Below are 24,927 nucleotides of genomic sequence, written 5' to 3'. Positions count from 1 at the left end.
TTTTCCACATTTTGTTATGTTACAGCCTTATTCTAAAATGTATTCAATATTGTTTTTCCCTCATCAATCTACACACAATACCACATAATGACAAAGCAAAAACAGGTTTATAGAAGTTTTTGCAATTGTATTAAAAATTAAAAACAGAAATACAGTACCTTATTTACGTAAGTATTCCGACCATTTGCTATGAGACTCGAAATTGAGCTCAGGTACATCCTGTTTCCATCGATCATCCTTGAGAAGTTTCTACAACTTGATTGGAGTTCACCTGTGGTAAATTCAATTGATTGGACATGATTTGGTCAGGGAGGTGACCAAGAACCCGATGGTCATTCCGACAGATCTCCAGAGTTCCTCTGTGGAGATGGGAGAACCTTCCAAAAGGACAACCATCTCTGGAGTACTCCACTAATCAGGCCTTTATGGTAGAGTGACCAGACGGAAGCCACTCCTCAGTAAAAGGCACATGACAGGCCGCTTGGAGTTTTCCCCTAAAAGGCCCCTAAAGGACTCTCAGGCCAAGAGAAACACGATTAGATCAATTTACTGAAGAAAATGTGTAGGCTTGCTACAGCTGAATAATACGATTTGTAGCCTACCATAGCCATTTGATCTTTGATATATTAAATGAGTGGATTCAAAAGGCATAAAACGTATTTGGATGTTATGTTGCAATGCTATACATTTAGGGTGATCAACCATCCACCAAAAGAGCTAATGGGTGTGCAGGCTTTTATTCCAGTCCTCTAACAAACCACATTTTAGAAACCTTGATTAACAGGCTCTGATGTGTTTGAGGTGAGTTTGATCAAAAGCCTGCACACCCAGTAGCTCTCCACACTGAGGGTTGACCACGTGTTATATACAGTTGCCTAACAGGTGTTCTACTTTGTGGGGGGTTAAGTGCCTTGCTCAATGACAGGAGATGGTACATGGGATCAGAGAGCAGCCTCCCAGTGTCAATACCACATTGCGCATACTTTTTTTATACGTACATAGAGAACACTAATGATTGGTCATAGTAATTTGGTTTAAATTCATGGAGAATTCATGGAAAGCCAGGAAATTCCATCCGTCAAAATGTGTATGAAGCCTGGAAAGATTGCTTTGTCTCTCCCCAGCATTCAGATGTAGCTTTAGAGAATAACTAGAAGAATGCCAGGTGTTCCGAGTCTGAACACTGAGAGAGAGAGTGGGCCGATGCAGATGGTAAGGTCTGCTATGGGCCAGACTATGAAACAAGCCATTATCCTGCTAGGCCAGAAAATAAAGCTATCCTTTATTGTCCCATTTCAAACTATTTGGAGGATTCAGAGTACTAGTTATGTTGATTGGCCAGATGTAGTGTCTGTTGCAATGATTATGTTTTTAATTGATTCATTTCAAACTGGCAAGATTTTAAAGCTCCAGTCTGGTATTTGAAAAATCCTGTTAGGAACAGGATCCACTTTCAAATATTGCTCCATGGTATTATACTACTACAGTCCTACTACTACTACTACTACTACTATAACTATACAACTATTTGTTTACTATTAATAACACTTTTTCATGTGGAGGTGTATTATTGCAAAAAGCATCAGACTATTTAAAAGGTGCACTTTGAAACACTGCCACGTCCATTAGCGAAAGCGTTTCATTCCCACATTGGACACCTCCAGTGGCCTCCAGTTTATTTTTAAGGTCCTAGATGAAGCCGTAGCTACTGCATATGGATGCACTGTACATGCTTATGTCTATTCGAGCACATCTCTCTCTCTCTTTCTTTCCCTCTCTCCCTCTCTCCCGCTCTTCCTCTCTTCCTCTCTCTCTCTCTTTCTCCCCTCAATCTATCCTCTCTCTCTCTCTCTCTCTCCTCTCTCTCTCTGATGTCTTGCTCACTTTTCTCCCTCCCACTCATCCACCTGACGCCACTCATGCAATATTGTCACAAAGAACCATTGAAGGAGGGACAGAGAGAAGAGGAGAGGCTATGAGCAGCAGCATGATGCGTGGCTGTGCTGTGGTTGCTGACCTGATGTGACACAGAAAAGGAGGAAAGGGAGAAAGAAAGATAAGAATTGTAATAGCTTCAGGTTTGGCCATACTAGTGCACCACTACTTCGGTACCCGAGATGTGAATACTTACCTGCACTAACACACCTGATCCAACTAATCAACTGCTCATTCAATTTAGACTTGAATAGGTGAGGTATTGCTGGACTGCAACGAAAACCAGCACGCACCGTAGTCCACTGCCAACCTCTGCAGTATAACACCAGTTGTAGCTAAGGGGTAAAGCCAAGGTATTGTTAAAAAACCTTTGAATGCAGCAGGCTAGTGGAGATACAGAGAGCCAGTGGATGGACAGATGCTATGCGCTCTTAATTGCCTGCTTTATTAGCGCCTGGCCAGATGCTGTTGGTTGTATTAGAACATGAGGCACGAGTCCCACGGGGACAGTGGGATCCAAAGGATGTCATGGAATTGAGATCTGTCTGGATACTATAGTTAGTATCTGTGGCACTACAGCTACCTGGGTTGGGAACTGCCTAAATAATAAGTTAGTCATTGACAGATGTGTAACGCTGTGTTGACAGTGGCAGAATGTTATGATTCCCACACAATATTGAGGTAAAATGGGCAGTAATTACCTAGAGTCCATCTTCCCATGCCTTTATGTCCTTTTGTTAAGCCCTCATGGCATCTGTTTTGTCTCTGATACCATTATGCCTGACTGTTACCCCATGGTACATCTAAAAGTGTGGTCACTGGGGCAAGCTGTCACACAGGTGTTCCCCAGCAGTAGAGTCAAGGCCAGGTGAAGGTTTCAGCATATGCATTATTGGACTAAGGTGTTGACTAGTGTGAGGCCCTGAAGTACACTACATCCGATTCCATAGAGGTAGTATCTCGTCTAGTGATCACTGCAGTCTTTCTGTAGGTGAGTGCAGTGCACTTTGTGACTTTTTTTCTGTAAATATTTAACTATGTTTGAGGCCCCAGATATTTTCTTCTCCTGTCCCGTTTTCGAAGACTGTGTTTTTTGATATTTGTTACTTTCCAACATCAGGAAGACAGGGTCTCTCAAACGTACCTTTTAAATGTGTGCGCTATACATTTTTCAAACACACAACAAAGTTGGCCGTTTCCGAAATGTTAGTGGATGAAGCATTCTTCCCAAAATGTTGTGTGACCTGGAAATGATTTTCTAATTTCAACCATGAAATCCAATAAATATTTTGAAAAGAATTGTGTTGACTACTAAAATGCACAGTAAAGATGTTCAGTCCAGTCATTGCCTTTGTGTAATTTAAATTGAGATTTTCACACAATGCCTTGTCTTCATCCGCATTTCGCCTGTAATTGGGTATTACAGAAACCGTGTGTCCAATAACATGCAATTCTGTAGTTGCTAGTCGAATTATCAATTTATGTTTGAAGCTTCTGTAAAGCAAACTGTCCCATGGTATGAAGTAAATGGAATATTGTTGAAAAAAGACGAGCGGAAAGTTATTATGCATTTTGGCGTTACTGTAGTATTGAATACATTGAACAAATGTGTTTTTATTCTCTTGCCCTATGTGCTGTAATTTAGTTCCTTGGAGTATCCCATCTCTCTCTCTCTCTTTCTCTCTCTCTCGCTCTCTCTCTCCCTCTTTCAGAAAATTAAGGCAGTATGTTCAATAACATTTAAAGAGTTGAGGCGGGGGGGGGGGGCTAATGCAGAAAATGAATGAAAACCTGTGAGAAAGTGTTATATTCCAGGACAATAGTAGTGACAAAGACAGAATATGAGCCCTGTAGCATGACCCACCTCCATAGTGACCATATATATTAATGTTATAACTAGGGCCTGACTTCTAATTTTTTTAAACCTTTATTTAACTAGGCAAGTTAGTTAAGAACAAATTCTTATTTTCAAGGACGGCCTAGGAACAGTGGGTTAACTGCCTTGTTCAGGGGCAGAACGACATATTTTTACCATGTCAGCTCGGGGATCGATCTTGCAACCTTTCGGTTACTAGTCCAATGCTAGGCTACCTGCTGCCCCTTATTCTGTGACTTATCAAAGCAAAATTGGGACTTTAAGAGATTTCGGTTACGTCTAGGCCATAGTTTTGGTCCTAAATCAGAAGCAAGTAATGAATGGGCCCTGGAGAGATGCAGAGAGGAGGAGAGAGGAAAGAGGGAGAGAAAGTATTAAAACAACCCAGAGGAGTAGAGGATGGGGAAAGTGAGTGGAAGTGTATAGCGGTAGTAGCTCATATACAGTACACTTGTTTACAGACAGATTATTTCACTTATAATTCACTGTACCACAATTCCAGTGGGTCAGAAGTTTAATTGGAGGTGTACCTGTGGATGTATTTCATGGCCTACCTTCAAAGTCAGTGCCTCTGGATTTTTGTTTTAAATTCCGTCTCTCACAGTTGAAGTGTACCTATGATAGAAATTACAGACCTCTACATGCTTTGTTAAGTAGGAAAAACTGCTAAATCGTCAGTGTATCCAATACTTGTTCTCCCCACTGTATATCCACAGTAAAGCGAGCCAGGAAGAAGCCACTGCTCCAAAACACCCATAAAAAAGCCAGACTACGGTTTGCAACTGCACATGGAGAAATGTCCTCTGGTCTGATGAAACAAAAATAGAACTGTTTGGCCATAATGACCATCGTTATGTTTGGAGGAAAAATGGGGATGCTTGCAAGCTGAAGAACACCATCCCAACCCTGAAACACGGGGGTGGCGGCATCATGTTGTGGGGGTGCTTTGCTGCAGGAGGGACTGGTGCACTTCACAAAACAGATGGCATCATGAGGGAGGAAGATTATCTGGATATATTGAAGCAACATCTCAAGACATCAGTCAGGAAGTTAAAACTTGGTCGCAAATGGGTCTTCCAAATGGACAATGACCCCAAGCATACTTCCAAAGTTGTGGCAAAATGGCTTAAGGACAACAAAGTCAAGGTATTGGAGTGGCCATCACAAAGCCTTGACCTCAATCCCATAGAAAATGTGTGGGCAGAACTGAAAAAGTGTGTGCGAGCAAGGAGGCCTACAAACCTGACTCAGTTACACCAGCTCTGTCAGGAGGAATGGGCCAAAATTCACCCAACATATTGTGGGAAGCTTGTGGGAGGCTACCCGAAACGTTTGACCCAAGTTAAACAATTTAAAAGCAATGCTGACAAATACTAAATGAGTGTATGTAAACTTCTGACCCACTGGGATTGTGATGAAATAAATAAAAGCTGAAATAAATCATGCTCTCTACTATTATTCTGACATTTCACATTCTTAAAATAAAGTGGTGATCCTGACTGACAGAAGACAGGGAATTTTTACAATGATTAAATGTCAGGAGTTTTGAAAAACTGAGTTTAAATGTATTTGGCTAAGGTGTATGTAAACTTCCGACTTCAACTGTAAGTAGTGTGTTTGTTATTTACTAATCATTACTCCTACATTTATAAACCATTTTCTAATCATTAGTGTTTTTTGCTGTCCCTAATCTAAAGTGTGTGCTGTTTATACTTTATAAATACTTTATAAAGGTTTTGAGTAACTAGTGTAATTACTCATAAGATGAGCATGACATTCGTAGACATTCCAGCAGTACCTGATGCTTCTTCGCTCTGAAAATGACCTAGATCCTTTCAATGGTAAAATAATAAGCACACAACACAGAATATTTATGGAAATATATCTAACACTTTCTATAAATCAGGGATTCTTGAAAAACGGGACTGTCTCAACTTTTCCCCGAATTGCCCCCGAAATGTCCCCATGTTGTGGAATATGAGATTTTAATATCTGAAATAAAATGTCACCAATTACTGATATAAAATGTCACTAATTACTGTTCCAAAAGGACACAGACAGGTGAGGAAACTTCCAACTGGTTTTCACTTTTCCTACTGTAAACGATGAGCTAGATCAAAGGCGCATTTGGAGGATGCATACAAATAATGTGTACACTTTCCTTGACCTACATTGCATACTCTATGAATATGACCATAGCACATGATTTTTTTTTTGGGGGGGGGGGGGGGGGGGGTGGGTTCTTATGACATCGCCAGCAGTAAGATCTGAGTTCAATTTCCAAAAAGACGAAAACTGTATCTTTCAAATGTCACTTTCTATTTTCTGACAACAACAAAACATGTGTGCAAAGCTGTCATCAAGGCAAAGGGTGGCTGCTTTTAAGAATCTAAAATGTGGTTACAGGTTTTTTGGTTACAGGATTCCATATGTTATTTCATAGTTTTGATGTCTTCACTATTATTCCACAATATAGAAAATAGTAAAAAATAAAGAAAAACCCGAGAAGGGGTAGGTGTATCCAAACTTTGATTGGTACTGTAGCTCACAGAAGACTGAAATATAACACAACTGTTTGACATATAAACACCAGATATTTTGCAGGTTTAAAAAAACTATATTTATGAATTATTAATTACATTCCACCCATGAGGCCAGTAGAGGGCGATTTTGAGGAAACTGTAACGATCTGGTTGTAGTGGGTGCGAAGTCAGGCGCAGGAAGCAGAGAGTTCAGTGGTAGTGCAAATTTAATGCACAAAACGGTGAACAAAAGCCACCCCACAAAACACAGGACGCACACAAAACAAATGCCCCAAAACCGGGGACTGCAACAGTCCAGCAAAACCCACAAAACACGAAACACGTATACCTCAAACGTGCACCCTAGTTACACAAACAATCCCGCACAAATAGCAGGCGGGCCTGCTGGGTAATATAGCCCAACTAATTAACCAAACACAAAACAGGTGAAACCAATAAACAGAAAAGGGGGAAAAAGGATCAGTGGCAGCTAGTAGGCTGGTGACGATGACCGCCGAGTGCCACCCGAACAGGAAGGGGAGCCACCTTCATTAGGAATCGTGACAGAAACACAGCTTTGAGAGAAATATTATTTAAAGTCACAGAAGGCTATGGCAAGAAACTGTATAAGATCCCATCTTTTTATGAGAGTTTGAAATTGAGATCCTTGTGGGAGTAATGATTAATAAATGGTGCACAAACTGTTTGTATATGCCTTTTATAAATGGTTTATTACTGAACGTTAATATAAAACTTTACCAGTGTTTGGGCTATTCGGTTAAACACAGGCCATATTTTGGTCCAAACTTCAATTTCAAGTAGTTTATTTGCCATTTGCCGGTATTAACAGTAATATATACATTGGAAATGTTCGTTGAAGCTTACTCACATAGTACAGTACATACACATATACAGTAAAAAGATCATAAAACACTACTGCAATGTATTCATTAATTGTGTGTGGTAATGATTACATTGTCCAAGCAAAGTCTGTAAATATTCACTTGATTTTGCGCCTCTCCTAGCAACACATCTAAGGTTTGCTAGCTAGAGCTTCTCGTAGTGGATCATTGGATTAATACATTTTAAACAGAATATGTCATTATGGCTTCACACATTGACATTAACAAACATATAAACACATATCACACGAAAACACATACAACATTGGAACATTAGAGATGTTTCCCTTTTGATATTTGCCAATAACATTTTTCTCACCATTTATTTTATATTGTCCTCTTCACAGCTCCCCCCAATTTCACGGACACGCCGCCACTGTACGTTGAGGCCAAGGAAGGCGGCAGCATCACCCTGAGCTGCGTTGCTTCCGGCAATCCCAAGCCCTCCATCAACTGGCTCCGGGAGGGCGAGCCCGTGGAGGACAGCATCAAGTACAAGGTAGGACCCCCACTTCACCACTTCATGTGTTTGCCCCACCTAAAATCAAATCAAATTTTATTTGTCACATACACATGTTTAGCAGATGTTATTGCGGGTGTAGTGAAATGCTTGTGTTTCTAGCTCCAACAGTGCAGTAATATCTAACCATTCACAACAATGCATGCAATACACACAACCTAAAAGTAAAAGAATGGAATTAAGGAATATGTAAACATTAGGATGAGCAATGTCGAAGTGGCATAGACTAAAATACAGTAGAATATAATACAGTATATACATATGAGATGAGTAAAGCAAAAATATGTAAACATTATTAGAGTGACTAGTGTTCCATTATTAAAGTGGCCAGTAATTTCAAGTCTATGTATATGGTGCAGCAACCTCTAAGGTTCATGGTTACGTAACCGGGTGGAAGCCGCCAAGTGATGACTATTTAACAGTCTAATGGCCTTGAGATAGAAGCTGTTTTTCAGTCTCTCGGTCCCAGCTTTGATGCACCTGTACTGACATCGCCTTCTGGATGATAGCGGGGTGAACAGGCAGTGGCTCAGGTGGTTGTTGTCCTTGATGACCTTTTAGGCCTTCCTGTGAAGGTGCTGTAGGTGTCCTGGAGGGCAGGTAGTTTGCCCCTGGTTACCTCTTAGGTATTCATGTGATGATGACCCAATGAAGTCTAAAAGTAGTTCTACTAAGCTCAGTTGGGATGACCATGCTAGAAAGGACAACATTAGCTATATCATGCAAACTGTTGAGCAAGTGCATGAGCGTTATATGTGTGAATAATGTTAGAAGATAGATTCCTGGTAAACATTACATTTGACCTGCCCCATCTGTTGTCTACTCTATGGCTCTATTCATGGGATTGCATAGTCTGCTAGTTGTATGGAGAATTTCTATCCCATTCCATTTACAACTGGCCATGCATTAATTCCAGATAGAAATGGTATCTGGCTTTTTCGAGCATTAGGGAGTTTTGCGCCGAATAGCCATCGGAGGTCCTTGACTTTGTATTCACAGTATCAAATCAAATTTGATTTGTCACATGTTTCATTAACAACAGGTGTAGACTAACAGATAAATGCTTACTTACAGGGCCTTTCCAACAATGCAGAGAGACAAATAATTGAAAAAGAATAACACAAGGAATAAAACACAATGAGTAACGATAACTTGGCTATATACTGTACATGGGATACCAGTAACAAGTTGATGTGCAGGGGTATGAGGTAATTGAGGTAGATACTGTATGTACTGTATAGAAAGGGGGAGAGTGACAAGGCAACAGGATAAATAATAAGCAGTAGCAGCAGCTTATTTGATGAGTCAAAGGAGTTAGTACAAAAGAGTGTTAATGCAGATTGTAAGGCCTGGGTGTCGGAGTGTGGAGTCAACACGCAGGAAACAGCAGGTGCCAAATCCAAAATGTTCTTTAATGAACACGGACCATCTAGTCCACCCTATTAACACACTGGGTGTACTATATATACAACCCCAAACACGGGGAAAAGGAACACAGTCCAGAAAACACGTAGCACACAATCAACACCACTACTTACAAGCAAACAATCCCGCACAAAGAAACGTGCGGGCCGGCTGACTAATAAGCCCAACTAATTAACCCTAATACACCACAGGTGAACCCAATAACCACATAGGGAGGTGGCGAAAAAGATCAGTGGCAGCTAATAGGCCGGTGACGACGACCACCGAACGCCACCCGCACGGGAAGGAGAGCCTGCCTCGGTCGAAGTCGTGACACAGATAGTCCGGGTATCTATTTGGTTAACTCTTTAGCTTGGGGGTAGAAACTCTTCAGGGCCCTGTTGGTTCCAGACTTGGTGTGTCGGTACCGCTTGCCGTGCGGTAGCAGAGAGTCTCTGAATTTTTTTTTGACCTTCCTCTGACACCGCCTTTTATAAAGGTCCTTGATGTACTGGGCCGTACGCACTACCCTCTGTACCGCCTTGCGGTCGGATGCCAAGCAGTTGCCATACCAAGCGGTGATGCAGCTGTGTTGGTATGTGTGGACAATGTTAATTCCTAAGTGATGTGGACACCGAGGAACTTGAAGCTCTTGACCCGCTACACTACAGCCCCATCGATGTGAATAGGGGTGTGCTCGGCCCTCCGTTTCCTGTAGTCCACAATCAGCTCCTTTGTCTTGCTGATGTTGAGGGAAAGTTTGTTGTCCTGGCACCACACTGCCTCTCTATAGGCTGTTTCATTGTCATCAGTGATCAGGCCTACCACTGTCTTGTCGACAGCAAACTAAATGATGGCTACGCGTCCTCTGAGTACGCATCCTGATAATCTGTCTGGCTCTGCAGCCTTGTGAATGTAAAGCTGTTTAAAGGTCTTACTCACATCGGCAATGGAGAGCGAGATCACACGGTCGTCCGGAACAGCTGGTGCTCTCATGCATGGTTCACTGTTTATTGCCTCAAAGCGAGCATAGAATACATTTATCTCGTCTGGTAGGCTCGCGTCACTGGGCAGCTTGCGGCTGGATTTCCCTTTGTAAGATGTGATAGTTTGCACACCCTGCCAAATCCAATGAGCATCAGAGTGGGTGTAGTAGGATTCGGTCTTAGTCCTGTATTTGGAAGCTTTGCCTGTTTGATGGCTCGTCGGAGGTCATGGCGGGATTTATTATAAGCGTCCGATTTAGTGTCAAGCTCCTTGAAAAGCGGTAGCTCTAGCTTTTAGCTCAGTGCGGATGTTGCCTGTAATCCATGGCTTCTGTTTGGGATATGTACGTACAGTCACTGTGGGGACGATGTCGTCAATGTACTTATTAATAAAAGAAGCCGGTGACTGATGTGGTAAGCTCCTCAATGTTTTCAGATGAATCTGTGCTAGTGAAACAGTCCTGTAACTTAGCATCCGCTTCATCGGACCACTTCTGTATTGAGTGCGTCACTGGTACTTCCTGTTTGAGTTCTTGCTTGTAAGCACAAATAAGGAGGATAGAGTTACGGTCAGATTTCCCAAAGGGAGGGCAAGGGAGAGCCTTGTATGCGTTTCTGTGTGTGGAGTAAAGGTGATTAAGAGTTTTGTCGCATCTAATTGCACAGGTGACATGCTGGTAAAAAATGAGGTTAAACGGATTTCAGTTACATTTCAGTAGGTCAACTTCGGTACAACATACTATGGGGGAGTCGCACTCTCTTGACTTCGGATATACAATCACGCATGACAAGGCCAATGAAATCCGCGCTTCGCTGGAAGTCCCGTCTTCCACAGGTGATAAGTGTGAGGCTCAGATTCATTCCTTACATTTTTCCGCTCTTCACCTCGGTGTGAACAGGAACTGTTCACGCTATTAAAACAAACAATTGGAACACGAGACTGTCTTATGTTGCACCAACTACTGTAAACTGTCCTTTAGTGGTAGAGCATGCTGAAGTTTTTATGGATCTTTATTTCTTTTATTTAACCTTCATTTAACTAGGCAAGTCAGTTCAAAACAAATCTTTACAATGACGGCCTACCAAAAGGCAAAAGACCTCCTGTGACAAGAGAGAGAAGACAACACTACATAAAGAGAGACCTAAGACAACAACATGGCAAGGCAGCATGGTGTCATGAACCGTGCATATAAGTGCATATCAAAAAAGGAGACAACGTGGTGATAAGAAATAACAAATATATTTATTTAACTAAAGTAAACTAAATATAATTAACAATAGTGTGTGTAGTCAGTAATCAGTAGTGTGAGTGGTTGCGTGCATAAATGTGATAATGAGGGGTGTTGAAAGGTGCCAAAACAAACAACCAAAAACAGCCACAAAAATGCCACAACCAAAATCTGTGTCTGCATGGAGAGAGTCTCCGCAATGAATGGGGAAGAGGTGCATTTATCCTGGGACACACCCAAGCCCAGGTGTGTCCCATTTCGCTGACGACCCCCCTGGCTCCGCCCACCGACATCCTATTAAGGAAAAGAAGAGCAAAGATAAAGAATTTGTCAGACAGAGTGGGAGGGTGGTCACAATGGTAGCAACACGACATGACAACATGGTAGCAACACTAAGTGCATGCTCTTCAACCGATTGCTGCCTGCACCCTCCCGCCCGATTAGCATCACTACTCTGTACGGTTCTGAAATACCTAGGTGTCTGGTTAGACTTTAAACTCTCCTTCCAGACTCAATTCCAAAATTAATTTAATTCCAATTTCGCAACAAAGCCTCCTTCACTCATGCTGCCAAACATACCCTTGTAAAACTGACTATCCTACCGATCCTTGACTTCGGCGATGTCATTTACAAATTTGCCCCAACACTCTACTCAGCAAACTGGATGTAGTCAAATCAAATCAAATCAAGTTTATTTTATATAGCCCTTCGTACATCAGCTAATATCTCGAAGTGCTGTACAGAAACCCAGCCTAAAACCCCAAACAGCAAGCAATGCAGGTGTAGAAGCACGGTGGCTAGGAAAAACTCCCTAGAGTCTATCACAATGCTATGTAGTCTATCACAGTGCTATCCGTTTTGTCACCAAAGCCCCATAAACTACCCACCACTGTGACCTGTATGCTCTCGTTGGCTGGCCCTCACTACATATCCGTCGCCAAACCCACTGGCTCCAGGTCATCTATAAGTCTGTGCAAGGTAAAGCCCCGCCTTATCTCAGCTCACTGGTCACCATAGCAACACCCACCCGTATCACGCGCTCCAGCAGGTATATTGCACTGGTCATCCCCAAAGCCAACACTTCCTTTGGTCGCCTTTCCTTCCAGTTCTCTGCTGCCAATGACTGGAATGAATTGCAAAAATCTCTGAAGTTGGAGACTTTTATCTCCCTCAACAACTTTAAACATCTGCTATCTGAGCAGCTAACCGATCGCTGCAGCTGTACATAGTCCATCGGTATACAGCCCACCCAATTTACCTACCTCATCCCCATACTGTTTTTATTTATCTACTTTTCTGCTCTTTTGCACACCAGTATCTCTACTTGCACATGATCATCTGATGATTTATCACCCCAGTGTTAATCTGCTAAATTGTAATTATTCGCTCCTATGGCCTATTTATTGCCTACCTCCTCATGCCTTTTGCACACATTGTATATAGATTCTCTTTTTTCCCCCCTACTATGTTATTGACTTGTTTATTGTTTACTCCATGTGTAACTCTGTGTTGTTGTCTGTTCACACTGCTATGCTTTATCTTGGCCAGGTCGCAGTTGCAAATGAGAAGTTGTTCTCAACTAGCCTACCTGGTTAAATAAAGGTGAAATAAAAATAAAAATAAAAAGTGGACTCCAATCAAGTTGTAGAAACATCTCAAGCTAGTTAGGATCAGAAGTAGTGGCTCAGGGATTACGGCACGAATCCGGCGTTGTTGTGGAGAGACAGTCCGATGCTGGTAGATTGGCGAGTAATATCCAGGCTAAGAACAGGGCTGATGTCTGTGCAGAAGGTAACTTTTCCTTTTTGACTTGGAAGAATCAGGCCCTGTTCAGTGGCTAAAAATGACTAAATAGCTTGTAGCTGGTTAGCTGGTTAGCTACTGGAGGTTCTTGAATGTGTTCCAAAGTTAAAAATAATAGCGATTCCGTATCACATTGGGTGATCAAGGTATAATCAAATAAAAAATCGAAAAGAGATAGAAAAAAAATTCAAATATATACAAAAAATACGAAAAATACAAAAGTACACGGGAGGACGAACAAAAACGCCTACACTGCTACGCCATCTTGGATCACATGATGTGGTAAATTCAATTGTGGTAAACTTGTGGTAAATTCAATTGGTTAGCCATGATGTGGAAATGCACACACCTGTCTATATAAGGTCCCACAGTTGACAGTGCAAGTCAGAGCAAAAACCAAGCAATGAGGTTGAAGGAATTGTCCGTACAGCTCCAAGACAGGATTGTGTCGAGGCACAGATCTGGGGAAGGGTACCAAAAATGTCTGCAGCATTGAAGGTACCCAAGAACACAGGGGCCTCCATCATTCGGAAGGTTTCTGTATCGAATCCCCAAGCTGACAAGGTACAAATCTGTCATTCTGCCCCTGAGCAAGGCAATTAACCCACTGTTCCCCGGGCGCCGAAAGACGTGGATGTTGATCAAGGAGGCCCCCCGTACTGCTCTGATTCAGAGGGGTTGGGTTAAATGAGGAAGACACATTTCAGTTGAAGGCATTCAGTTGTACAACTGACTAGGTACCCCCCTTTCCCTTTCTTAAATGGAAGAAGTTTGGAACCACCAAGACTCTTCCTAGAGCTGGCCAAACTGAGAAATTGGTGAAGGACCTTGGTCAGGGAAGTGACCAAGAACCCGATGGTCACTTTGACAGAGCTTTAGAGTTCCTCTGTGGAGATGGCAGAACCTTTCAGAAGGACAACCATCTCTGCATCACTCCACCAATCAGGCCTTTATGGTAGAGTAGCCAGACGGAAGTCACTCCTCAGTAAAAGGCACATGACAGCCCGCTTGGAGTTTGATAAAAGGCACCTAAAGACTCTCAGGCCATGAGAAACAAGATTCTCTGGTCTGATGAAACCAAGATGGAACTCTTTGGCCTGAATGCCAACTCCCCAAATACAGATTGTAGCGTCATACCCAAGAAGACTTTATGCTTTAATGGCTACCAAAGATGTTTCAACAAATTACTGAGTAAAGGGTCTGAATACTTATGTAAATGTGATATTTCAGTTTTTTTGTTGTTTAATAAATTAGCCAAATTTTCTAAAAACCTGTTTTTGCTTTGTCATAATGGGGTATTGTGTGTGTAGATTGATGAGGGAAAAACTCAATTTAAAACTCAATTTTAGAATAAGGCTGTAACATAACAAAATGTGGAAAAACATTTTGTTTTCCAGTCAGAAGTTTGGACACACCTACTCATTCAAGGGTTTTTCTTTATTTTTACTATTTTCTACATTGTAAAATAATGTGAAATAACACATATGGAATCATGTAGTAACCAAAAAAGTGTTAAACAAATCCAAATATATTTTAGATTATTCAAAGTAGCCACCCTTTGCCTTGATGACAGCTTTGCACAATCTTGGCATTCTCTCAACCAGCTTCACCTGGAATGCTATTCCAACAGTCTTGAAGGAGTTCCCATATATTCTGAGCACTTGTTAGCTTATTTTCCTTCACTCTGCGGTCCAACTCATCCCAAACCGTCTCAATTGGGTTGAGGTTGGATGATTGTGGAGGCCAGGTCATCTGATGCAGCACTCCAACAGTCTCCTTCTTGGTCAAATAGCCTTTACACATCCTGGAGGTGTGTTGGGTCATTGTCCTGTTGAAAAACAAAATGATAGTCCCACTAAGCGCAAACCAGATGGAATGGTGTATCACTGCAGAATGCTGTGGTAGGCATGCTGGTTAAGTGTGCCTTTAATTCTAAATGAATCACTGACAGTGTCACCAGAAAATCACCCCCACACCATAACACCTCCTCCTTCATGCTTCATGGTGTGAACTACACACGTAGAGATCATCCGTTCACTTACTCTGCATCTTACAAAGACACAGCGGTTGGAACCAAAAATCTCAAATTTGGACTCCACCGATGTCCATTGCTCGTGTTTCTTGGCCCAAGCAAGTATCTTCTTATTATTGGTGTCCTTTAGTAGTGGTTTCTTTGCAGCAATTTGACCATGAAGGCCCGACCTCTGAACAGTTGATGTTGTGATGTGTCTGTTACTTGGGGTGGCAGGTAGCCTAGTGGTTGGAGTGTTGGACTAGGAACCAAAAGGTTGCAAGATCGAGTCCCTGAGCTGACAAGGTAAAAATATGTAATTCTGCCCCTGAACAAGGCAGTTAACCCACTGTTCCTAGGCTGTTGTTGAAAATAAGAATTTGTTCTTAACTGACTTCCTTAGTTAAATAAAGGTAAAAAAAATAAAAATAAACATTTACTCTGTGAAGCATTTGGGCTGCAATCTGAGGTGCAGTTAACTCTAATGAACTTATCCTCTGCAGCAGAGGTAACTCTGGGTCTTCCTTTCCTGTGGCGGTCCTCATGAGCCAGTGTCATTATGGGGTATTGTGTGTAGATTGATGAGGGGACAAAACCTATTTAATCAATTTTAGAATTAGGCTGTAATGTAACAAAATATGGAAAAAGTGAAGTGGTCGGAATACTTTCCGAGTGCACCTTATATGGGGCATACAACCATCTCACCTCTGCAGACTTTGCTACGAAGAGACAGAATCATTAGATCACTGACATTATTTTGGTATTGCCCCTACTGTATGTATTGCTGGGGGAAAGAGGAAGGGTTTGTCATAAAAAATCATCCCAACGCCTATTATTTCACAGAGTGAGTCCATGTAAGTTATTATGTGATTTGTTAAACCACATTTTACTCCTAACTCATTGAGGCTTGCCTAAATAAATGGGCTGAATACTTATGCAATGGCAATATTAATTATGCATTTTTATATTTATCTTAAAAAACTGAATTTTTCTTCTACTTTGACATAAACAAAGTATTTTATGTATATTGTTGACAAAAAATGACAATTAAATCAATTTTAATCCCACTTTGTAATACAATAAAATGTGAAGACACTGCAAGGCACTGTAGTGCTTAAGGAGATGTGTAGCTGTTCTGTTGAATAGTGCAGCGGCCAGTTATGGACAGAACAGTATATATAAACAGTAGACAGGCTGTTTAAGAAAATATTGATTTAAGAGGTCTTGACTATTCTCCCCCATTTCACTGGAAAAAGACTAATCTTATCTATTTGTTTATCCGTTTAAACCAGAAAAACAAAAACAAATCTTTTGAGTTAATTTCACCCTTTTTATCAGAAAAAAAAGTATGTCCTCATTTTCCCACGAGGCATTTGGTGTGTTTAACATTCTTTTTGTTTTTGTTGTGTTGTCTTTTTTTACACCCTCCGTTAAATTACGGTAATTATACTGTACGGCTTTTAGTCTGACTAATGTTTGCTGAGTCCGTAGTCCCCGCCAGTCTGTGTGCATTCTCAGAGGATTTTCTGGCTAAGCTTATGGTACGCCTCTGTCACATTGTACATTGAAGAAGGGTGGTAGTGGAGTTTGTTCTCTCCGTATAAATATATTAATTATTTCTGTATTTTTTTTTGTAATGTAAGATGGTGATGTCATATGGCCCGCTTTTTCATTGGGTAACAGGTGGTTGATTGGTTGTTGAAAGTACTGTTAGTCTTTGGTGGAAACTAAAGGTGACGGTTGCATGGGAAGCACACACTCTCACTCAAGCACACATACACCTGTAGACATACACACACACCACATCTCACTTACTACTACGTCTGTCATCCTGTTGACCTGGGCTCGCTATACCACATGTACCACATGTACAGTAACACATCTACCACATGTACAGTAACACATCTACCACATGTACAGTAACACATCTACCACATGTACAGTAACACATCTACCACATGTACAGTAACACATCTACCACATGTACAGTAACACATCTACCACATGTACAGTAACACATCTACCACATGTACATTAACACATCTACCACATGTACATTAACACATCTACCACATGTACACATGTACAGTAACACATCTACCACATGTACAGTAACACATCTACCACATGTACAGTAACACATCTACCACATGTATAGTAACACATCTACCACATGTACAGTAACACATCTACCACATGTATAGTAACACATCTACCACATGTACAGTAACACATCTACCACATGTACAGTAACACATCTACCACATGTACAGTAACACATCTACCACATGTACACATGTACAGTAACACATCTACCACATGTACATTAACACATCTACCACATGTACATTAACACATCTACCACATGTACATTAACACATCTACCACATGTACAGTAACACATCTACCACATGTACAGTAACACATCTACCACATGTACACATGTACAGTAACACATCTACCACATGTACAGTAACACATCTACCACATGTACACATGTACATTAACACATCTACCACATGTACATTAACACATCTACCACATGTACATTAACACATCTACCACATGTACAGTAACACATCTACCACATGTACAGTAACACATCTACCACATGTACAGTAACACATCTACCACATGTACATTAACACATCTACCACATGTACAGTAACACGTCTACCACATGTACACATGTACAGTAACACATCTACCACATGTACATTAACACATCTACCACATGTATAGTAACACATCTACCACATGTACAGTAACACATCTACCACATGTACAGTAACACATCTACCACATGTACAGTAACACATCTACCACATGTACACATGTACAGTAACACGTCTACCACATGTACACATGTACAGTAACACATCTACCACATGTACATTAACACATCTACCACATGTACAGTAACACATCTACCACATGTACAGTAACACATCTACCACATGTACAGTAACACATCTACCACATGTACAGTAACACATCTACCACATGTACACATGTACATTAACACATCTACCACATGTACATTAACACATCTACCACATGTACAGTAACACATCTACCACATGTACATTAACACATCTACCACATGTACAGTAACACGTCTACCACATGTACATTAACACATCTACCACATGTACATTAACACATCTACCACATGTACAGTAACACGTCTACCACATGTACATTAACACATCTACCACATGTATAGTAACACATCTACCACATGTACAGTAACACATCTACCACATGTACAGTAACACATCTACCACATGTATAGTAACACATCTACCACATGTACAGTAACACATCTACCACATGTACAGTAACACATCTACCACATGTACATTAACACATCTACCACATGTACACATGTACATTAACACATCTACCACATGTACAGTAACACATCTACCACATGTACAGTAACACATCTACCACATGTACAGTAACACATCTACCACATGTACACATGTACATTAACACATCTACCACATGTACAGTAACACATCTACCACATGTACAGTAACACATCTACCACATGTACAGTAACACATCTACCACATGTACATTAACACATCTACCACATGTACAGTAACACATCTACCACATGTACATTAACACATCTACTACATGTACAGTAACACATCTACCACATGTACAGTAAATGTGGGTGAACTATTAATGTTATCTAGAAATGATTTCATATGGATATCAAGACCACTGTACTTGGCCTTTAATTGGTCCGTTAGAATTGAGGGGGAGAATGTGAGAATCAATGACTCTGGCTCTATTGAGTAAATGCCTGTAAAAACCACTGTCTATAGATAACATAAATAACTGTGTAATGATTTAGGAATTTGTCAAAAGTAATTAATGAATGGCTACAGTGAGACTGACTGAAAGTTAGCTTTCTGCTCAGATTGTGTGTTGCACCACTATGGAAGTAGTGTAGTGTAACTTGATCTCCTAAACGTTGTTTCTTGTCGGACAACAAGTCGTGTCCCATCCTGTACTCTGGGAAATGAGAGAGAGATGATTCATTTCTCACAGTGACAGCACTATGTGGCAGCTATGGTTTATGTAGTGCTTGAGTAGTGTGTAATTTACAGTCTTTATGTTATAGGCTGTAAGTGTCAGTTCTGCTCTATTTATCCCACAAGGGGCTAGGTGAGTAGTGCTAATTGGTACATGCATAAACATACATGTATACATATAAAACGATAACACTAATAGTTACACTCATAAGAAATGATGTATTATATGATGTAATGATAAAACTGGTTAAATGCCTGGTCCAGTGGTTATTCCCAGCAAACATGACCCCATTGGCCCAATTTGAGTATTCGGTGGGCAAGGTGGGCACGGGCTAGCCCACACCAGCCCAACACGGGCTAGCCCACACCAGCCCAACACGGGCTAGCCCACACCAGCCCAACACGGGCTAGCCCACACCAATCCCACATCGGTCCAAAACAGGCTAGCCCACACCAGCCCAACACAGGCTAGCCCACACCAGCCCAACACAGGCTAGCCCACACCAGCCCAACACAGGCTAGTCCACACCAGCCCAACACAGGCTAGCCCACACCAGCCCAACACAGGCTAGCCCACACCAGCCCAACACAGGCTAGCCCACACCAGCCCAACACAGGCTAGTCCACACCAACCCAACACAGGCTAGCCCACACCAATCCCACATCAGTCCAAAACAGGCTAGCCCACACCAACCCAACACAGGCGAGCCCACACCAGCCCAACAAAGGCTAGCCCTGTCACGTTCCTGACCTGTTTTCTGTTGTTTGGTATGTGTTTAATTGGTCAGGGCGTGAGTTTGGGTGGGTAGTCTATGTTATGTGTTTTCTATGTTGGGTTAATGGGTTGCCTGGTATGGCTCTCAATTAGAGGCAGGTGTTTGGCGTTTCCTCTGATTGAGAGTCATATTAAGGTAGGTTGTTCTCACTGTTTGTTTGTGGGTGATTGTTCCTGTGTCTGTGTAATCCACATGGGACTGTTTCGTTTGTTCGTTCGTTTTAGGTAGTCTGTTCCTGTTCTTGCGTCCTTCGTCTATATGTAAGTTTGTTTGTTTCAGGTCTGTTGCCTTCGTTTATTGTTTTGTAGTTTGTTCTAGTGTTTTCGTCTGTTCATTAAAAGTCAGTATGTATTCATCACCCGCTGCGCCTTGGTCCGTTAATACACCACCAGACGAACGTTACAAGCCCACACCAGCCCAACACAGGCTAGCCCACACCAATCCCACATCCACCCAACAGGTCCTAGCCCACACCAGCCCAACACAGGCTAGCCCACACCAGCCCAACACGGGCTAGTCCACACCAACCCAACACAGGCTAGCCCACACCAATCCCACATCAGTCCAAAACAGGCTAGCCCACACCAACCCAACACAGGCGAGCCCACACCAGCCCAACAAAGGCTAGCCCACACCAGCCCAACACAGGCTAGCCCACACCAATCCCACATCCGCCCAACAGGTCCTAGCCTACACCAGCCCAAAACAGGCTAGACCACACCAAGCCCATACCAACCCAACACAGGCTAGACCACACCAAGCCCACACCAACCCATCACAGGCTAGACCACACCAAGCCCACACCAACCCAACACAGGCTAGACCACAACAAGCCCACACCAGCCCTACACAGGCTAGACCACACCAAGCCCACACCAACCCAACACAGGCTAGACCACACCAAGCCCACACCAGCCCTACACAGGCTAGACCACACCAAGCCCACACCAGCCCTACACAGGCTAGCCTACAACAGAACATGGGCTTTTGTATTTTGTAACATGGGTGTTATTTAGTGCCAATTGCAGTGCTTTATTGTTGTACAGATAGTGATCCAAAATATGTAAGGGAATGGTGAGTGTCCAATGTCTGTCATAGAATCTCTTCGAGAATGTCAATCACTATTCAAGTCTATGTTCCCTGATTAGTGGACTGGCGGCCATATTGATGGTACCCTATGCCAGGAAGTAAAATCAGAAAGTACAGTATTCAATCAGTAATAATTATTTGATGGTGTCCTCTCCCTCCCCAGGTGTCTGATGGGAGTCTGACGGTGCTGTTGGTCAGGCGCGAGGACAGAGGGGCGTACACCTGCCGAGCCTACAGCATCCAGGGGGAGGTTGTCCACACCACACGCCTGCTTGTCCAAGGTAGCCTCACCACAACTCAACGTCAGTGTGTTTGTGTCTGTGTGTGGATGTGGATGTAAGTGAGTGCATGTATACCTACGTGCAGCAGTGGGCGGGTGTACGTATGTGCATGTGCAGGAAGATGTGTAAGTGTGTGTGTGCCTATGAGGTTTACCACTACAGGAGCTAATTGGCTGCCATATGGAGCATGTCTGAGGATTAAGGCTTTAACAAGCTCTCTGTATGTCTGTCTGTCTGTCTGATGATGTCTGATGATGCAGGTTTTAAAGGTGGTGGCTTTTGATTGGCAAATGACTCTGGGGGTAGGGATTATGTTAATTCGGTGTCCCTATTGGAAAGCCACTGAATCCGATCGCCACCAGATCAACTAAGCAAATCTGCAGCAGGCAGCATTTCCAGTTGTGCCCCTGCTATACATACACACACACACACACACACCCATACACACCCACACACCCATACACACCCACACACAGTGGGTTTGCAGATAAGAATCCTTCCCCTGTTAGAGGCTCAGGCCCTGGGCTCTGGATCAGAACTACCATATTAGGCTGCCAGCCAAAATCACCAAGCTGGCTTAAGGAGGGGGATGGACTGTGTGGGTGGGTGTGTGTGTTTTGTATTATGGGCTCTGCAATCAGCTCAGCTTTGCATCTGCTAAATTACTAAAATGTATGTTTGTGTGTGGTGAGTATGTTTGTGTGTACTCACACGTTATGACATGGATTTGAGGATTTTCCATCGGTGCAGGCAGATGAAATGACTGATAAGATATCATAGGCCATCTTTCCCTCTTTTCTCACTCACCACTATTCCACTTACAGTGCCTTCAGAAACTATTCACACCCCTTGACTTTTTGTTGTGTTCAGCCTGAATGTATAATGGAATACATTGAGATTTTGTGTCACTGGCCTACACACAATACCCCATAATGTGAAAGGGGAATTATGTTTTTGGAAATGTTTGCAAATGAATAAAAAATGTAAAGCTGAAATGTCTTGAGTCAATAAGTATTCAACCCCTTTGTTATGGCAAACCTAAATATGTTCAGGACTAAACATGTGCTAAACAAGTCACATAATAAGGTGCATGGACTCACTCTGTTTGCAATAATAGTTTAAACCTGATTTTTGAATGACTACCTCATCTCTGTACCCCACATATACAATTAGCTGTAAAAAATATATGCAGTACCAGTCAAAAGTTTGGACACACCTACTCAATCAAGGGTTTTTCTTTATTTCTTTTTTTCTTTATGAAGACATCAAAACTATGAAATAACACATATGGAATCATGTAGTAACCCAAAAAGAGTTTAACAAATCAAAATATATTTTATATTTGAGATTCTTCAAATAGCCACCCTTTGCCTTGATGACAGCTTTGCACACTCTTGGCATTCTCTCAAGCAGCTTCATGAGGTAGTCACCTGGAATGCATTTCAATTAACAGGTGTGCCTTGTTAAAATTTCATTTGTGGAATTGCTTTCCTTCTTAATGCATTTGAGCCAATCAGTTGTGTTGTGACAAGGTAGGGGTGGTATACAGAAGATGGCCATATTTGGTAAAAGTCCATATTATGGCAAGAACAGCTCAAATAAGCAAAGCGAAATGACAGTCGATCATTACATGAAGGTCAGTCAATCTGGAAAATTTCAAGAACTTTGAAAGTTTCTTCAAGTGCAGTTGCAAAAACCATCAAGCGCTATGATGAAACTGGCTCTCATGAGGACCGACACAGGAAAGGAAGACCAAAAGTTACCTCTGCTGTAGAGGATAAGTTCATTAGAATTACCAGCCTCAGAAATTGCAGCCCAAATAAATAATTCAGAGTTCAAGTAACAGACACATCTCAACATCAACTTTTCAGAGGAGACTGCATGAATCAAGACTTCATGGTCGAATTGCTGCAAAGAAACCACTACTAAAGGACACCAATAATAAGAAGAGACTTGCTTCGGCCAAGAAACACAAGCAATGGACATTAGACCAGTGGAAATCTGTCCTTTGGTCTGATGAGTCCAAATTTGAGATTTTTTGTAAAACGCAGAGTAGGTGAACGGATGATCTCCACCTGTGTTATTCCCACCGTGAAGCATGGAGAAGTAGGTGTGATGGTGTGGGGGGGGCTTTGCTGGTGACATTGTCTGTGATTTATTTAGAATTCAAGGCACACTGAACCAGCATGGCTACCTCAGCATTCTGCAGCGATACTTCATCACATCTGGTTTGCACTTAGTGGGACTATCATTTGTTTTGCAACAGGACAATGACCCAACACATCTCCAGGCTGTGTAAGGACTATTTGACTAAGAAGGTTCAGTTTTATTGCTTCTTTAATCAGGACAACAGTTTTCAGCTGTGCTAACATAATTGCAAAAGGGTTTTCTAATGATCAATTAGCCTTTTAAAATGATAAACTTGGATTAGCTAACACAACGTGCCATTGGAAAACAGGAGTGATGGTTGCTGATAATGGGCCTCTTTAAGCCTATGTAGATATTCCATTAAAAATCAGCCGTTTCCAGCTCCAATAGTCATTTACAACATGAACAATGTCTACACTGTATTTCTGATCAATTTGATGTTATTTTAATGGACAAAAATGTGCTTTTTTTTCAAAAACAAGGAAATATTTAAGTGACCCAAAACTTTTGAACGGTAGTGGATATAAAATACACAGGGATGTGACCCAAACAAAAGAGCGAGGTTTAACCTCTAATAATTACATGGGACGAGACCTGTAATAACACTACACGGGACAGACCCAAAATATCAAGTGCACAATACACGTAGCACGAAAGCCGAAACAACAAAGCACAGGTACTCACAAGACCAACGGATATGGGAACAAAAACCGACAAGGACAATGGGGAACAGAAGGCACAAACTCAGCAAAAAAAGAAACGTCCCTTTCAGGACCCTGTATTTCAAAGATAATTTGTAAATTCCAAATAACTTCACAGATCTTTATTGTAAAGGGTTTAAACACTGTTTCCCATGCTTGTTCAATGAACCATAAACAATTAATGAACATGCACCTGTGGAACGGTCGTTAAGACACTAACAGCTTACAGACGGTAGGCAATTAAGGTCACAGTTATGAAAACATAGGGCACTAAAGAGGCCTTTCTACTGACTCTGAAAAACACCAAAAGAAAGATGCCCAGGGTCCCTGCTCATCTGCGTGAACGTGCCTTAGGCATGCTGCAAGGAGGCATGAGGACTGCAGATGTGGCCAGGGCAATACATTGCAATGTCCGTACTGTGAGACGCCTAAGACAGCGCTACAGGGAGACAGGATGGACAGCTGACCTGCACAGGATCGGTACATCCGAACATCACACCTGCGGGACAGGTACAGGATGGCAACAACAATTTGTGTTTATCGTCGAAGGAATGAGCGTTACACTGAGGCCTGTACTCTTGAGCGGGATCGATTTGGAGGTGGAGGGTCCGTCATGGTCTGGGGCGGTGTGTCACAGCATCATCGGACTGAGCTTGTTGTCATTCCAGGCAATCTCAACGCTATGCGTTACA

The 24,927-nt window shown here is 42.0% G+C and overlaps 1 protein-coding gene across 6 annotated transcripts in view; it reads left to right on the top strand.

The window, feature by feature from the left end:
- The window catches only part of LOC129868038 (protein turtle homolog B-like), a 193,598-nt gene that overhangs the window by 75,748 nt on the left and 92,923 nt on the right, over positions 1-24,927 (top strand). For all 6 annotated transcript variants that reach the window (XM_055941607.1, XM_055941606.1, XM_055941611.1 and 3 more), the window contains exons 4-5: positions 7,583-7,734; positions 21,269-21,386. In XM_055941607.1, coding sequence (XP_055797582.1) covers positions 7,583-7,734; positions 21,269-21,386 — 270 coding nt within the window. The remainder of the gene's footprint in view (positions 1-7,582; positions 7,735-21,268; positions 21,387-24,927) is intronic.

The sequence above is a fragment of the Salvelinus fontinalis genome, chromosome 13, assembly GCF_029448725.1.
Source record: "Salvelinus fontinalis isolate EN_2023a chromosome 13, ASM2944872v1, whole genome shotgun sequence".
NCBI classification, from domain to species: domain Eukaryota; kingdom Metazoa; phylum Chordata; class Actinopteri; order Salmoniformes; family Salmonidae; genus Salvelinus; species Salvelinus fontinalis.
The sequence above is the reverse complement of the archived record's forward strand: the minus strand, read 5'-3'. Positions and strand labels throughout refer to the sequence as shown.